At 55.7% G+C, this 16,298-nt stretch overlaps 1 protein-coding gene and 2 non-coding genes across 7 annotated transcripts; all 3 read left to right on the plus strand.

The window, feature by feature from the left end:
• The first annotated feature begins 425 nt into the window (after positions 1-425).
• Positions 426-15,985, plus strand: KANSL2 (KAT8 regulatory NSL complex subunit 2). 5 transcript variants are annotated; one of them, XM_085040983.1, is made up of 10 exons: positions 426-497; positions 2,013-2,270; positions 4,231-4,409; positions 5,135-5,249; positions 6,876-7,039; positions 8,743-8,909; positions 9,723-9,819; positions 12,560-12,813; positions 14,592-14,777; positions 15,509-15,985. In XM_085040983.1, the coding sequence occupies exons 2-10, from the start codon at positions 2,020-2,022 to the stop codon at positions 15,629-15,631; spliced, it is 1,536 nt and encodes a 511-aa protein (XP_084897109.1). In that variant the 5' UTR covers positions 426-497; positions 2,013-2,019; the 3' UTR covers positions 15,632-15,985. The 5 variants fall into 5 exon arrangements, with proteins under 5 accessions (XP_084897109.1, XP_084897110.1, XP_084897106.1 ...); XM_085040984.1 differs by lacking the exon at positions 426-497 and adding an exon at positions 999-1,109; XM_085040980.1 differs by lacking the exon at positions 426-497 and adding an exon at positions 1,502-1,550.
• LOC146425924 (small nucleolar RNA SNORA2/SNORA34 family) lies at positions 9,897-10,024 on the plus strand. The gene has a single exon (XR_014846438.1). It is a non-coding gene; the product is annotated as a small nucleolar RNA SNORA2/SNORA34 family (small nucleolar RNA).
• Positions 15,330-15,457, plus strand: LOC146425925 (small nucleolar RNA SNORA2/SNORA34 family). Its single transcript, XR_014846435.1, has one exon. It is a non-coding gene; the product is annotated as a small nucleolar RNA SNORA2/SNORA34 family (small nucleolar RNA).
• Positions 15,986-16,298: the final 313 nt, after the last annotated feature.

Consider the following 16,298-nt stretch of genomic DNA (forward strand, 5'->3'; position numbering starts at 1 on the left):
AGGCTCTGGCCAAGACCCATCGCTTCCATCCCCGCCCCTTTTGGAGGCGGCTGCTCTCGGGATGTCGAGGCTCCCGGTGGGGAGCAGTGTCGGTTCGTGGCCCACTCGGGGACAGAGTGATGCCAGAGGAGCTTACGACCCCCTTTCTGGTGCTCTGGGACAAAGACGGGCCTACCGGGAGCGTCTCCTGCCCCGGAGCCGCAGTCCACACCAGATCCCGGGCCGCCCACGCGACTCCGTGCCCGGAGAACCCCCGGGATCCCCCCGGAACCCCCCGAGACCCTCCGGTCCGGCCGCGCCCACGTGTCGCGTTCCCGCCGCGCCGCCCCCACGTGACCACGGGAGGGCGTGGCCGCTCCCTGTGTGAGTGACTGCCGGTTCAGCCAATAGTGCGCGGCACCGCCCCTGCGCCCGCCGCTGATTGGCTGGCGGGCTGTCCAGTGAGCCGGCGGGGCGGGTGCACGGCGCGGCAGCGCGGAGGCCGCGGCGGTAGCGAGGTAAGATGGCGGCCGCGCCGCTTGCTCGCAGCGGGGCCCGGGCAGCCCTTCAGCGCGGCCCCCGGGGGCTTCTCCGGGACTTCTCCGCCCTGCACCGTCTCGGAGGCGGGTTTCCTCCCGCTCTCCGCTCCGGCAGGGCTGTCCGGGCGCCCCTCCGGGATTCCCCTCACACCCGCCGCCCGCGGACAAAATGGCGGCGCCGGGGCGGTGGCAGCGCGCATGCGCGGGAGAGCGGCGGCAGAGCACGTGCGCTGGGGGCGCGGCGGGACAGAGCAGGATGGGCACCGGGATAGAACCGGGGATAGAGCAGGATGGGCACCGGGATAGAACCGGGGATAGAGCAGGATGGGCACCGGGATAGAACCGGGGATAGAGCAGGATGGGCACCGGGATAGAACCGGGGATAGAGCAGGATGGGCACCGGGATAGAACCGGGGATAGAACGAGCTGGGCACCGGGATAGAACCGGGCATGGAGCAGGATGGGCACCGGGATAGAACCGGGAATAGAACGAGCTGGGCACCGGGATAGAACCGGGGATAGAGCAGGATGGGCACCGGGATAGAACCGGGAATAGAACGAGCTGGGCACCGGGATAGAACCGGGGATAGAGCAGGATGGGCACCGGGATAGAACCGGGGATGGAGCAGGATGGGCACCGGGATAGAACCGGGGATAGAGCAGGATGGGCACCGGGATAGAACCGGGCATGGAGCAGGATGGGCACCGGGATAGAACCGGGATAGAACCGGGGATAGAGCAGGATGGGCACCGGGATAGAACCGGGAATAGAGCAGGCTGGGCACCGGGATAGAACCGGGGATGGAGCAGGATGGGCACCGGGATAGAACCGGGAATAGAGCAGGATGGGCACCGGGATAGAACCGGGGATAGAGCAGGCTGGGCACCGGGATAGAACCGGGGACAGAGCAGCATGGGCACCGGGATAGAACCGGGAATAGAGCAGGATGGGCACCGGGATAGAACCAGGGACAGAGCGAGCTGGGCACCGGGATAGAGCAGGATGGGCACCGGGATAGAACCGGGGATAGAGCGAGCTGGGCACCGGGATAGAGCAAGGTTGGCATCGAGATAAAGCCGGGGATAGACCGGGATAGGCACTGGGATACACCGGGGTGGAAGTGGGAGTAGACCGGGATGAGCACGAGAAAAGACCGGGATAGACCGTGGCTGAGGCAGGATGGGCAGCAGGACGCACTGGCATGGAGGCAGGGATGGACACCAGTAGTGGGGCAGGAAGAGTCACCGGGATCCATCGGGACAGAGGCGACAATGGACACAGGGAGCACCGAGGAGATGCACTTGGGGGGTCCCACACAGATTTCTGCAGGGCTGAAAGTTCCCTCGAACATTCTGGGGAGCCACCTCCATAAATGCAGCCTCATCTTCTGCTAAAGGGGTCAGACTTTTATTCAAATCAATCTCCCGCTGCTGCATTTCATTTTATCAGCGTTTTATTCCATTCCCTTTCCCTGCTCTGCATCCCTCCCGCAGCGCCGGCATGAACAGGATCCGGATCCACGTGCTGCCGACCAGCCGAGGCCGCCTGACCCCAGTGCCTCGGCCTCAGGAGCCCCTGGCCTGCGCCTTCGCCCCCCGGCCCTGCTCCCAGCCCCGCCTGGAAGGACAGGAATTCTGCATCAAGCACATCCTCGAGGACAGGAATGCTCCTTTCAAACAGTGCAGCTATGTGTCCACCAAGAACGGGAAGCGTTGTCCCAACGCTGCTCCCAAACCTGAGAAGAAGGATGGGTGAGTGGCTTTGCCTCCTGGTTTTTCAGTTCCAAACTCTGTGGAATTAAAATGGGCAGGGGGAGGTTTTTCTGTCTGTCTTCCCTGTTGAAGGAATGAATGGCTGGAGCTGTGTTAGGGGAGATTGATATTGGATTTTGGGAAAAGGTTCTTTCCCCACATGCGCATTTGGACACTTCCTCAGGGCAGTGGTCACATTCCCAACCCTGCCAGAGCCCAAGGAGCATTTGGATAATGCTCCGAGGAATATTATGGGATTTTAGGATGTCCTGTGTAAGGCCAGGAGTTGCATTTGGTGATCCTTGTGGGTCCCTGTCAGGATATTCCATGATTCTTCTCCTTCAGCTGCTGCATTTGGGTTACCTCTGAGAAGCATCTCCCTTTTCCAAAGTGTTTTTAAGCTGGAAAAACACTCCACAGAGTAATTTTGGGACTGTGGGCTGTGCCCTGGCTCAGCAGAAGGTGGCTGCAGTGCTCCAGGCCCCGTGCTGCATGTGCAGTCCCTCCCTCATCCCAGCACAGAGCTTCCAGCTGCCTGTGCCAGTGGATAATCCCCAGCATAGCCACTCAGGTCCCTGTGGAGCTTTGACCTGGTTGTGCTGCTGGTTCCTTGAGGCCTTTAAAGTGCCCTGAATGCTGGGGATGGAATAGTTGTGGACACGTTGATAGAGCATGGATTCTTCACAGGAGCGTTGCTTCCAGGGATTTATGGGATATGATTGTCTCCACCCTGGTCCCTGTGCCATAAAATGTGGGGAAGGCAGAGTCCAGTGAGAATGTTTGGAAGCAAAAGAGTTCAAAACCTCACCCACCTCCCTGGCTTTAATGGAAAGCTCTTTTCCCTCCCTGCTGCTGGTGGCAGTGGTGACATTCCCACAGTGGTGACAGGGCTTTCAGCATTCCCAGGCTGGAGCTGCAGCCTGAGAGACATTCCAGGTGCCAGGGGGTGTTCCTGCCCTTCTGCCCTGCTCAGGTGAAACCTCACATCCAGAGCTGCCTCCAGCCCTGCCTCCAGCACAGGAAAAGCATGGAGCTGTTGGGAGTGAGTCCAGAGAGGCACCAGGATGATCAGAGCAGCTCTCCTAGAAGGAAAGACTGAGAGAATTGGGATTGTTCTGGAGAAGTTCATAGGTGACCTAAGTGTGACCTTCCAGTGCCTGAATGAGCTGCAGGAAAGATGGAGAGAGACTGTCAACAAGGGATGGAGTGCTAGGGCAAGGGGGAATGGCTTCAAACTGCCAGAGGGCAGGGATAGATGGGATATTTGGGAAGAAATTCCTCCCTGTGAGGGTGAGGAGACACTGGCACAGGGTGCCCACAGAAGCTGTGGCTGCTCCTGGATCCCTGGAAGTGTCCAAGGCCAGGTTGGAGCAACCTGGGGTAGTGGAAGGTGTGCCTGCCCATGGTATGGAGTGAAACTGGATGACCTTTAAGATCCCTCCCAGTCCAAAGCATCCTGGGATTCTGTGAAAATGCAGGAATGCGGAAGGTTTGGTTTGAGAGTTATTCCAGGGTTGGTGGCTGCTCCTTGGGAATGGCTGTGCTCATTTAAATCCCTTCAGGGGGCCTCTTAAAAAGAATTTCCCCCCTGTGCCCCCCCATTATCTCTCCCGTGAGGAAAACATGAAGATTTTAATCCCCAGATTATTCTGGCATCCTGCATTTAAAGCCACTACGTTTAAAAGCCTCAGCAATGTTGTTGAGCCAAAAGCAAAGCACCACAATCCACGGGAGCTGCTCCTGTGAGTGAGGTGTGCCCTTGGATGTTCCCAGGATTCCTGAGCAGTGGTGCTGGAGGCCAACCTGGGATCCACTTTGCAGTTTGGTGATGGAGGAGCAGTGGGGTCAGCCTGGGAGGGGGCTCAGATCAGCTTTTAGGTTCTTCCCACCCAAATTACTCCATAATTCCTCACCTGGCTGAGGTCTGGGGGTTGTAACAAGCCCATGGTTTGTCCCACAGCACCTCATTCTGTGCAGAACACGCCCGACGGAACGCGCTGGCACTCCAGGCTCAGGTGAAGAAATCCAACCCTGGGCCCATGGGTGAGACCCTGCTGTGCCAGCTGAGCTCCTATGCCCGGGCAGAGCTGGGATCCCAGAGCACGGAGAGCAGCCGGAGCGAGGCCAGCCGCATCCTGGGTAAGGATTGAACCCCAAGGCAGTGCCAGGCTGCTCTGTTTCTGTGGGGGAAGGCCAAGAATATCCCATCTTGAGTCCAGTGGGAGAAAGATCCCAATGTCTGGGAGTAAAAGCTGGTGTTCTGTAAAACCTGGTGTGTCACTGTTGAGCCGCTAGCAGATAAAAGACCCGGATTCTCAGCGTGGCAAGAAAAGAGAGCTTTATTATTTTGATTCTAACCTGTATAGACTTTTCATAGGTCACCCAGATTGGTCAGTCAGAAACCTCCCCCTAGGCCTGATTGGCCAGGCCTGAACTGTCCAAATCTCGAGACACTGTTTTTAATAACATCCAAACTTTATCTTTGTTTATAAAACACAGGAGAAAGTTCTCATGGGAAAGACCTGTGCTAGCCACACTGGTGTATCTAGCCTGCAGAGAAATCATGCTGGCAGACTCAAATTCTGCAGGTTTAGCATGGAAATGTTAGTGGGGCTGATAAATAGTACCACTGCAGTTCTGGGGTTCCTGGGAGGGCTGGAGCATTGCTCCTGGTGTGTTCTGGCTGTGCCAGGCTGGGAGGTTTCCTGTTGTTTCCTGCTCCATGTCCCTCAAGAGTTTTGGGGTGGACAATTCCCTCTTGGCATGAGGCAGAGCCAGCTCAGCTCCTCAAGGCCGAGCTCCAGGGTGTCCCTGGCCATCCTGGGACGTGGGACAGTGGTGACTCCCAGTGCTGTGTCTTGCAGACGAGGACAGCTGGAGTGACGGCGAGCAGGACCCTGTCACCGTGGAGCAGACATGGCGTGGGGACCCTGACAGTGAGGCTGACAGCATCGACAGCGACCAGGAGGATCCCCTCAAGTAGGTTGGGGAGTTAAATCTGTGTTATATTCTGGGGGGGCTCAGCCTGGAGAAAAGGAGGCTCAGGGGACCTTCTGGCTCTGCACAACTCCCTGACAGGAGGGTGCAGCCAGGTGGGGTCAGATCTGCTGCCAGGGAGCTACAGGACAAGAGGAAATGTCCTCAATCTGCACCAGGGGAGGTTTGGGTTGGACATCAGGAGGGATTTCTTCATGGAAAGAGTTGTCAGGCATTGGAACAGCCCAGGAAGGTGGTGGAGTCCCCATTGCTCTGAGAAGTTCAGGGAATGACTGGATGTGGCACTCAGGGCTCTGATGGGAGTTGGTCACAGGTTGGACTTGATCCTGGAGAGCTTTTCCAGGGATTCTGGGATTCCATGGTGGCTGCTGCCTGCTACACACATGTTCTATGTTCTGGCCTCACTGAGGTACATTCTACATGCAGGTTACATGTTTTGGGCTACCTGAGATACATTTTACACACATATTACATGTTCTGGGCTCACTGTGGCTCCAGGGGACGATGGTTGTGTTAAAAAGGTGATGATATCAGTGGTTTTTCGTGGATTTGTGCCCAAGGGATTTGTTGGCTGTGGATACTCTCCAGTCCTGGATCTGGTGTTTTCTGGGAAGCATTTGCTGCTCATCCTCTTCCAGAGTGGAGTGGATTGTTTGACAGCTTCTCTGGGTGATCCCTTCTCTTAAAAAAAGCCTGAAATTGAGTATTTCAGCTCATCACATGTTGATGGTGTATCCCAGAGTGTTCCCAGTAACATCAGTATTGTCTGGGGGTGTGAAACATCCCAGAGGGACCTCCACAACCTTCAGGGGAATAACCCTGAGGGACCCCCACACCCTTTGGGAGAATAACCTTGAGAAAGCCCCACACCCTTCAGAGAATCAAGCCTTGAGGGACTCCCAAATCATCCCAATCCTGAGGCATCCCCAAACCCTTTGGAAGAATAATTCTGAGAGACTTCTCCCCAGCTTTTGGGCATTCAGCCTTGAGAGACCCCCACACCCTTTGGGAAAACAGCATCATGTGGGACTTGCTGCATCATTTGGGGTTTAACCCTGAAAGACCTCCACACCCTGAGGGGGATCAACCCCAAGGGACCCCCACACCCTGAGGGAGATCAGTCCCAAGGGACCCCCACACCTGTGGGGTTTCAGCCTTCAGAGACCCCCACACCCTGTGGGAGAACAGCCCCATGGGACTTCCCACATCTTTTGGGGTTTATCCCTGAGAGACCTCCACACCCTTTGAGGAAACAACCCCATGGGACCCTCACACCCTTTGGGGTTTCATCCCTGAGGGACCCCTCAGGGGAAAAAAAACCCATGGGACTCCCAGACCCTTCAGGGATCAATCCCCTTTGAGGCAACAACCCCAAGGGACTCCCACATCTTTGGGGTTTCAGCCTTCAGAAACCCCCACACCCTTTTGGAGAACAGCCCCAAGGGACCCCCACACCCTTTGGGGTTCATCCCTGACGGACCCTTAAGGGGAAAAAACACACAGGATCCCCATATCCTTCAGGGATCAACCCCGATGGGCCCCACACCCTTTGGGGTGATGATTCTCCAGATACCCTCCCAAACAGAGCCTGTTCCATGGGTTTTCCAGGCATGCTGGTGTGTACACAGCTGAGGAGGTTGCTCTGATCATGAGGGAGAAGCTGATCCGTCTCCAGTCCCTCTACATCGACCAGTTCAAGCGGCTCCAGCACCTGCTGAAGGAGAAAAAGCGCAGATTCCTGCACAGCCGGAAGGTAGAGCACGAGGCCATCGGTGAGCTGGGACCTCCTGCCCAAGGGTGTGCACAGAAATTGCTAAAAAAAGGGTGGTTTTGGCCTTTCTGGAGGCAGATTTCTGAGCAGGGGAAAGGGAAGGTGCCACTGGAAGGGACTGGAGCACAAGGAGAAGGGGCTGGAAAACTGAGGAGATGAGGGAGTTGGGAGGGCTCAGTCTGGAGAAAAGGAGGAAGGTATTTTTGGAGCTCCTGGGTTTGTAGGAGCTCGTGGGTTTGTGGAAGCTCGTGATTTTGTCAAGGCTGTTGGGTTTTTGGGAGCTCCTGAGTCTGAGTGAGTCCATTCCAAGCCTAAAGGAGGCTTAATAAAAAGGGGAAGAGGAAGTTTCTACTCAAAGTGTTTCACTGAGGGACTGGAGAATATCTGGAGCTGGGGAAGTGAGGTTGATCACAAGGAGAAGGGTGTGGAGAACTGAGAGAGCTGGCAGGGGCTGAGCCTAGAGAAAAGCTCAGGTGGGACCAACTCACTCTCCATAACTCCCTGGCAGGAGGGTGCAGCCAGGTGGGAGTCAAGATCTGCTCCCATGTAACAACTGAACAAGAGGAAATGCCCTCAATCTGTACCTCAGTGTGTACCAGGGGAGGTTTAGGTTGGACATCAAGAGGATTTCTTTAAGGAAAAGGTGGTCAGGCATTGGAACAGCCCAGGGAGGTGGTAGAGTTACCATCCCTGGAGGTGTTCAAGGAACAACAGGACGTGGCACTCAGTGCTCTGGTCTGGTTGACAAGGTGGGGATCAGTCACAGGGTGGACTCTGATCCTGGAGAGCTTTTCCAACCTGAGTGGTTCCATGACTCTGTCCTGGTCCAGTGCCCAGAGATCTGTATCGTTGGGGTTCCAAAGCTTGTGCATTTCTTTGCTCTTCAGAGCTCACAGCGTTGGCAGGAAATGAGCTGTAATGTTAATTCTGAGACAAAAGTGCTTATTTTGTACTGGGATTTCCTGTTTTTTGCTTTTACGAACAAAAAATATTCATCCGTAAGGCTCTTGGTGTGTGGACAGGAGTTGGTTCCAGTAACACCAGTGCTCCTGTACTGGCATATTCCTCCTTAGCATGGATGCAGCTTTCCCTCTGCCTCTGCTGGCATTTTCCCTGTGCAGAATATGCTCTTGGAAGCAGGAATTCCCAGTTCAACAGAGGCAAAATGGAGTTGTATAGCTGATCCCAAGTGTTGCAGAGCAAAGGACACTTTTTTCCAGCATCATCCTTTAATAGCTGATCCTGGAAAACGCCATAATTCAGCTCAGGCTCAAGTAAAAATAACCAGGATTTTGGTACATACCAATTTTGCAGAACTCTTTTTAGCAAACGAGTCAGAGAAAAGCAGATCCTGAGCGTTGCCCTGTAATTACACTGGGAATGCTGGCAGGAAGCTTCCAGAACTCGCACAGGAGTGACCTGGAATTCGACAAGCTTCTATTCTGCTGCTGAAATCACAACGGACGGGAGTGGCCGAATTATTTTTAAAGGAGGTTTTAAAAATACTCCATGGGCCCAAGTGTTCCTGGTGTGTGCAGAGAGGTCAGGATCAATTTTGGGATGGAACCTGCACCACCAGGCTCACCCAAAGCTGCGCTTCCTGTTGGTCCTCTGGATGGAGCCCTCGACAGCTGATTTGGGCTCTTCATGCCAAAAAAATGGGCAGCTGGGTGGAGATTTCTCACTCTTGCTTTATTCCTGCAGGCAGCAGCCTCCTGACAGGGCCGGAGGGGCTGATGGCCAAGGAGAGGGAGAACCTGAAGCGGCTCAAGTGCCTCCGGCGGTACCGGCAGCGCTACGGCGTGGAGGCTCTGCTGCACCGGCAGCTCCGGGAGCGCAGGGTGCTGGCCACTGATGGTGCAGCCCAGCAGGTCCGTGGGGACATCCTGGATGGGTCTTTGCTCTTGTCTCTTTCTGGGAGTGATCCCAGGGCCTGGCAGATTGCCCCATGTAACACCCTTCCTGGAAGGACGGCCCTGGCTGCCACCCTGCTGGGTTTGGAGAAGCTCCTGGGTTTGTGGTTTGTGGGAGTTTGTGGATCTGTGGTAATTCCTGGGTCTGCAGGAGCTCATGGTGTCCACACCTTGAATAATCCTGGAGTGAGTTTTGGGCTCCTCACAGCAAGGGCATTGAGGGTCAAGTTCAAGGAAGGGACTGGAGCATAAAGAGAAGGGGCTGGAAAATTCCTGAGGAGATGAGGGAGCTGGGGGGGCTCAGCCTGGAGAAAAGGAGGCTCAGGGTATTTGGAGGCTTGTGGATTTTTGGGAGTTCCTGGGTCTGTAAGAGCTCATGGGTTTGTGGAAGTTCATGGGCTTCTCAAGACTCAGGTTTTTGGGAGCTTTTGTGTCTGTGGAAGCTCCTGAGTCTGAGTGAGTCCATTCCAGTGCCTAAAGAAGGCTTAATAAAAAGATGGAGAGTTTTTACATAGACAGGCAGTGACAGGACGAGAGGGAATGGTTTTAAACTAAGAGATGAGAGATTTAGGTGGGGTATTGGGAATAAATTCCTCCCTGTAATGGTAGGGAGGCCCTGGCACAGCTTGGCTGTCCTGTCACTGGAAGTGTCCAAAACCAGGCTGGATGTGATCAGAGCACCCTGATCTAATTGAAAGATCCCTACCTATGGGGATAGGAGCTTAAGGATCTTTAAGATCTCTCCCAAACCAAACCATTCCATGATTTCAGGCACACACCACCCGCTCCAGCCAGCGCTGCTTGGCCTTTGTTGACGACGTCCGATGCTCCAACCAGTCGCTCCCGATGACCCGGCACTGCCTCACCCGTATCCTTTGATCTGCCTGACTGTTCCCGACTGTTTGCTGGCACTTTGCCCCGTGGCTGTGCCTCCTTTTTCCCTCTCTGGCCCTGAATCAAGGCCATCGGTTTGCTGTAGCCATTGGTTTCAAACAGGAGCCCAGAGGAAGTGTCTCCCTGTCTGTTGGTGCTCCCATCCTGTGGAGCTGCCAATTCGTATGGGAGCAACAAAGGTTCCCCAGGGGTGGTCCTGCCATGACTTCCTTGGTCCAGAACATCCAGATGGGGTAGGCAGTTCGCTTGGAAGCAGAGAACCCAGGCAGACCCGAGATGGAGACTCCACCACCTCCCTGAGCAGCTCTTCCAATGTCTGACCGCCCTTTCTGTGAAGGAATTCCTCCTGATGAATTCCCAAATTCCTGAATATCCCCTGGCAAAGCTTAAGGCTGTTTACTCTTATCCTGTCCCTTGTCCCCCACCCTGAGGACACACACCAGAGCGTGGCCTTGGGGATTTTTGGGAGGATCTAGAGGGGTAGTTCAAGCCTGTTTGGAGCTGCTATGACCCAGCTGAGTCTCTGTGACCCCTCAAAAGGTTCTCAGGTGTGTGTGTGTGAACAGCCTTGAGCTGTTCCACTTCCCAAATCGGCCTCAGCTATTGGAGAGGCAGCACTGAAAGTTCCACTGGGATCTCCCATCTCAGGAATAACCCCCCAACATGAGATCAAGGATCCCCCAGCTCAGGGATCAGCCCCCAACATGGGATCCTCATGACCTCAACATTGCCCTGGGTGCATCTGCTCCATCCACTGCTGTGGGAGTGTTGGATGTGTCCAGGTTTGGATCATGGTGGAACTGCAGGAGTGAGCAATGGGGTGAATCAGGACAAATTCTGGCACTGGGTCCCAGGGCTGGATGAGGAGGAGCTTCTGGATCTGTGGGAGATCTTGGGTTTGTGGGAGGTGCTGGATTTGTGGGAGCTCTTGGGTTTATCAGAGCTCCTGTGTCTGTGGGAGCTCCTGTGTCTGTGGGAACTTCTGGATTTGTGGGACCTCCTAAGTCTGCAGGAGCTCCTGGGTTTTTGGGAGCTCTTGGGTGTGGAGGAGCTCTCAGATTTCTTGGAGATTCTGGATTTTTGAGAGCCCCTGGAGTTTGCTTTGTCCCTGGAGTTGTTAGACTCCCCCAGCCCTGTGCAGGGAGCAGGAGCTTTGTTTCTCTCTAACCACCACAGATCTCAAAATAAAGACAGGAGAAATCCCATAAAACAGCCGGGGAAGCTGCTGTTGGCAGCTGGCGCTCCCGGGAGGGAGGGGGAGAGCTGGGTCTGGCGGGAGCTCTCAGCTGACTCTCACTGACACAAACAAGCTTTTCCTCGGGCAGCCGATAACATCTGATAACATCTGCATCTGCGGCTTTTCGGGAGGCTCTTGGGCTCTGTTTGCTTCCAGGAGCTGGATTGTTTGTGACAGGGCACTAAAGGGATGGGGAAAGGCTGGGAGGCTCCAGATGGAGCCTGGGATTTTTGTCCTCTTGGCAATCTGTGCTTTTCACTACCAGTGAAGTCGGTGCTGGAGCTGGGAGTTGCTCCAGGAGATGAAAATCTGCCTTCCCCACCCCCTGTTCCCTCACCACATCTGCCCTGGGGTGTCCCAGGTCCCTCTGTTGGGTTGGGCTGTGACATTGCTGCCAGCCTGGATTATGGCTCCCCATGGCCTGCTGTGAAGTGGATTCATGAGAAGTCCTTGGAGCAGGGAGGAGAGGAGGGAAGGGTGGGTCTCAAACCTAGCCAGCTTAAGAAACTGGCTTAAACTTGGTGTCTCTTCCTGGTTTATGTGGGTTTGGGAAATTTTCCCCCTGTCCCACGCTGTGGTGTGTGAGGAAATTGCAGCACAAATCCTCCAAAGCTGGAGAGCAGTTGGGACAATCCTGATAGGAGGGGGAGAAAGCAGGAAGGAAGAGGAAGGGGTTGAAAGAAAAGGTTGGAAGAAGTGGATGGGGGGTTGAAAAAGGATGGTGTAGGAAGAGGGAAAAGATCAGAAGAGGAGGAAGAGATTAAAAGAGGAGGAAAAGGGTGGAAAAGGAGGAATGGGGTCAGAAGAGGATGGAGTTGGAAGAGGAGGATGGGATCAGAAGAGAATGGGGTTTGGAAGAAGAGGATGGGTGTGGGAAGAGGAAGAAGGAATGGGAAGAGGAGGAAAGTCTTGGTGATGGGATCAGAGCAGGATGGGGTTTGATCTGTAGCTCCTCTGCCTCTGGATTGCTCTGCAAGTGTGATGTAATTGAAGCCGAGTTTCTGTTTGGGATTAAAGGCAGGAAATCCCATTTACACCTCTGGCAGGAACAGGTTTTCCATTGGGAAGGAAAATGCAGTGGGAAGATAGAAATACCATAACTAAACTCCTGGCTCTGGAAAAGGCATTGTGTGAGCTGGGATCTCCCTGCCTGTGGGGCTGGAGCTGATCATTTTCCATGGATGTCTGCAAACAAAAGTTAATCCTGTGCCTTTGTGACATCCAGCTGAGGATCTGTGAGTGCTTTACAGGGATCCAGCCACATCTCCCAGCCCCCACGGGGAGGCTGTGGCTGTTGTCCCAGTTTTCCATCATGGAAATTGTGTCACCCACATCCCTGGCCAGTTGGGGTGCAGCTCTGAGCTCCTGATTCCTGACCTGGGAGAAATGGGGGGAGGCAAACACCATTTGGTGAGGGAATTGGGAGCATTTATCAGCGTTTATCCCTCTGCTGCTTCCCTTGACCACCTCTTCCCAGATATCTGCCAGGATACAAACCAGACGCTCTTCAAGCCATGCCAGGGCTCAGAGGAAGTTCCCTGCAACAAACCCGTGCCTGTGAGCCTCTCTGAGGAGCCCTGCTGCCCTCTGCACCTCCGCCTGCCCCCCCAGATGTATGTCCCAGAGCAGGTCCTGGCTGTGCCCCAGGAGCTGGGAGCTGCTCCCACAGATTTGTACCTGAGTGCAGCAGAGCTCCAGCCCACCGAGAGTTTGCCTCTGGAATTCAGCGATGTAAGTGGGAAAGCTTCCCCTCTGCCCTGCTGAGAACCCACCTGGAATATTGCATCCAGGTTTGGGATCTTCAGCGCAGGAAGAGCTGCTGGAGTGAGGCCACAGGAGGCCACCGAGATGCTCCAAGGGCTCTGAATGCAGGCTGGGAGAGCTGGGGATTTCCAGCCTGGAGAAGAGGAGGATCCAGGGATCCACCTTAGACCCCTTTCCAGTGCCTGAAGAGTGCTGGAGAGGGACTTGGGATAAGGGATGGAATGTCAGGACAAGGGGAAATGTCTTCACACTGCCAGAGGCAGGGTTAGATGGGATTTTGGGAAGAAACTCCTCCCTGTGAGGGTGGGGAGACACTGGCACAGGGTGCCCAGAGAAGCTGTGGCTGCCCCTGGATCCCTGGAAGTGTCCAAGGCCAGGTTGGACAGGGCTTGGAGCAACCTGGGATAGTGGAAGGTGTGCCTACCATGGTGTGGAGTGAAACAAGATTATCTTTACAGTCCCTGCCAATCCAAAGCATCCTGGGATTCTGTGAAAATGCAGGAATGCGGAAGGTTTGGTTTGGGAGTTATTCCAGGGTTGGTGGCTGCTCCTTGAGAATGGCTGTGCTCATTTAAATCCCTTCAGGGGCCTCTTAAAAAGAGGATTGCCCCCCCTGCCCCCCCCTCATTTTCTCTCCCATGAGGAAAACATGAAGATTTTAATCCCCAGATTATTCTGGCATCCTGCATTTAAAGCCACTACGTTTAAAAGGCTCAGCAATGTTGTTGGGCCAAAAGCAAAGCACCACAATCCACGGGAGCTGCTCCTGTGAGTGAGGTGTGCCCTTGGATGTTCCCAGGATTCCTGAGCAGTGGTGTTGGAGGCAAACCTGGGATCCACTTTGGAATTCGGTGATGGAGGAGGGATTGCAGCAGCAGGAGTTGGGAGACCGAGTGGTGTCGGGGTTGTGGGGGCTCAGATCAGATCCCAGGCCCTTCCTGTTCAAACAGGAGGTGGTTATTTGGGTTAGAAAGGAAACACAGGACTGTTGTCCCTGATCCTGCCCTTTGAGAGCATTCCGAGCTCCCTCTGGAGCGCTGAGGATTCATGGAAGCTGCTGGGGGCATCTGTGTTGTGTCTCACGTCGTGCCAGGCTGGGGAAAGTGCCACTCGTGAGTCACAGGAATCTCACCCTCGTGTCAAACCCCCTTTGGAGCCAAAACAAATCCCAGCCTCTCCCCTCACCAGGGAGGGCAGATGGAGGAGTCCTCAGAGCCTGTCCATCCCCATCTGTGGTGTCAGGGCAGGCGGAGGAGGTGTGACATCCTAGGAGAGGGGAGGGGATGTTCCAGGTGTCCCCAGGAATGTGTGACATCCCAGAGAGCAAGGATTGCTCCGGGGGTCCCCAGGAATGTGTGTGACATCCTGGAGAGCAGGGATTTCTCTGGTGATCCCCAGGAATGTGTGTGCAAACCTGGAGAGAGGGAGGAGCTGATCCCTGGGGGTCTCCAGAAGGGTGTGTTTACATCCTATCGAAGCCATTCCAGGTGCTGGAGGGACACTTTGGGGACAGAACATCACACTGGGCTCCAGATGGTTTATCCCACACCTTGTGACCTCAGCAGTGCCAGCTGGGATCATGGAATTCCAGCAGGAGGAGGAGGAGAAGGGGTTATGTTGTGGCTGCAGGCTGGGGGTCCCGCTGGCGTGGTGCCAACTCCCCCTGCCTTCCTCCTCCCTTTCCTGCTGCTTCAGAGCACTGGGGTCTCCTCATACTCCTCCTGACGAGCTGTTTTCCCTGCCAGGACCTGGACGTGGTGGGTGATGGGATGCAGTGCCCCCCGTCCCCTCTGCTCTTTGACCCTTCTGTGACCCTCGATCCGTCCCTGCGGGACATGGCCGAGGCTCCCATCGACATCCTGGCGCTGGAGGAGACAGACAAGGGCAGCTCCTCCACCCCTCTCATCCCTCCAGCCGAGCTCCCTGCGCAGGTACAGCCGGCTGGGAAAAGCCTGGGATGGATTTTTCCCAGCAGGAAGCTCCCCTCCATTTCCTCCCACCAGGCCCGGGGGGCTCTTCTCCCACTCCTCTCCCACACAGCAGCTCCAGAGCTTGGGTGTGCCCATGGTCTGGATGGCATTAGGAGTGCCAGGGTGGGGGTGGCAGCCAGAGCCCAGCCTGAGATGGCTCTGTGGGTGGCTCAGTGCCACCCTTGTCCTGTGTGGGGATGGATGTCCTAGGAATGTCTGGGACACTGGGGATGTCTGGCCAAGGGGGTTGCCTGCTGTTGGAGCCTCTTAATCCCAGCTGGGGGTTTTAGGAGAGTTGTTTCCCTGGCCAGGCATTCTGCTTTCTTCCCTGGGGTCTTACTTTTCACTGGAATAACTGAAGTTTGGTTATTTTAGTTATTCTGCCTGGAGCCTGGGGTGTCCTTGGGATGTCTCCACAGGGTGTCCCCTTTGGTGATGTCACCCAGCCCTCTGTCCTGCCTCCCCTGCCATGACTTCTGGAATGAGAGCCAAGTTTTGGGGTGGGGTTGAGCCCAGGCTCTGACTGAAGACCCCCGGTTTGCTGTAGCCGTTGGTTTCAAACAGGAGCCCAGAGGAAGTGTCTCCCGGTCTGTTGGTGCTCCCATCCCATGGAATGACCAATTCGTGTGGGAGCAACACTGTTCAAACCATGTCCCACCACAGCCAGCTCACTGTCCCTGTCCTGTCCCCAGCAGGGTCACCTCCCATACCAGCCAGGACCTCGGGATGACCAACAGCCAGAGGAAACTGCTTCGTCCACCCCAGCCCAGGGAGCAGCTGCCAACGGGAGCCTGGAGCCAGGAGCTGTGAGCTGAGCCTGGCAGCATCGAGGTCTCCACACCCGGGGGACCCTCAGCGTGGGACAGGAGGGGTCTTGGGGTGCTGCTGTCCTGGTCCAGTGCCAGGATGAGCAGCAGCTCTGGTTCCTCCACTGAAATCCCAGAGTGGGGACCCTGAAATCCCAGCATGGGAACTCCAGACCCTCCCCTCCTCTGTAGGGATGCAGCAACCACAGAAGACTGGGGAAATCACCGAAGTTCTGGGATCATTTGCCACGCCCTGATTGCCCTGGGGGGGGCGGGGGAGGGGTGACGTGGCCCTGTCACATTTTGAGGGGACAGAGGTTGCCTCCCACCGGTCCCCCCACAATAAATGAGGTGGGTTCTGAATGTCCTTGTGTCTTGCGGATAAACGGAAATATTGGGGTGTTCCAGGGGTGACCTGGGGGGCTGAGGGTGTTTCCGGGGAGGGGAGACCCTCCTGCTGCTGTTACCGGGGGTCGCTTTGGGGGTCACCCCTTGATTTCGGGGGGGAACAGGCGGGGGAGCTCCGTGGGGCGCGGGTCGTGCCGCTCCCATCACGGGGCAGCCGCGATCGGTGTCTCGATCGGTACCGATTCCCGCGGGAGGGGAGGAGGGGCAGGGGGTACGGGCTCAGTCTCGGGCGGCTCCGGGGATCACGGGAGAGGGGGGTGCTCGGGGC

This window comes from Lichenostomus cassidix, chromosome 29, assembly GCF_008360975.1.
Source record: "Lichenostomus cassidix isolate B80296 chromosome 29, HeHo_3.0, whole genome shotgun sequence".
In the NCBI taxonomy this organism is placed as follows: Eukaryota; Metazoa; Chordata; class Aves; order Passeriformes; family Meliphagidae; genus Lichenostomus; species Lichenostomus cassidix.

Bases quoted from the DNA above. Each gene is read 5' to 3' on its own strand.
- KANSL2 (XM_085040980.1), top strand. From the start codon at position 1,522: ATGGGCACCGGGATAGAACCGGGGATAGA. The intron at 5,250-6,875 runs GTAGGTTGGGGA...TGGGTTTTCCAG, and splicing joins GACCAGGAGGATCCCCTCAA to GCATGCTGGTGTGTACACAG. The intron at 7,040-8,742 runs GTGAGCTGGGAC...TTATTCCTGCAG, and splicing joins GGTAGAGCACGAGGCCATCG to GCAGCAGCCTCCTGACAGGG.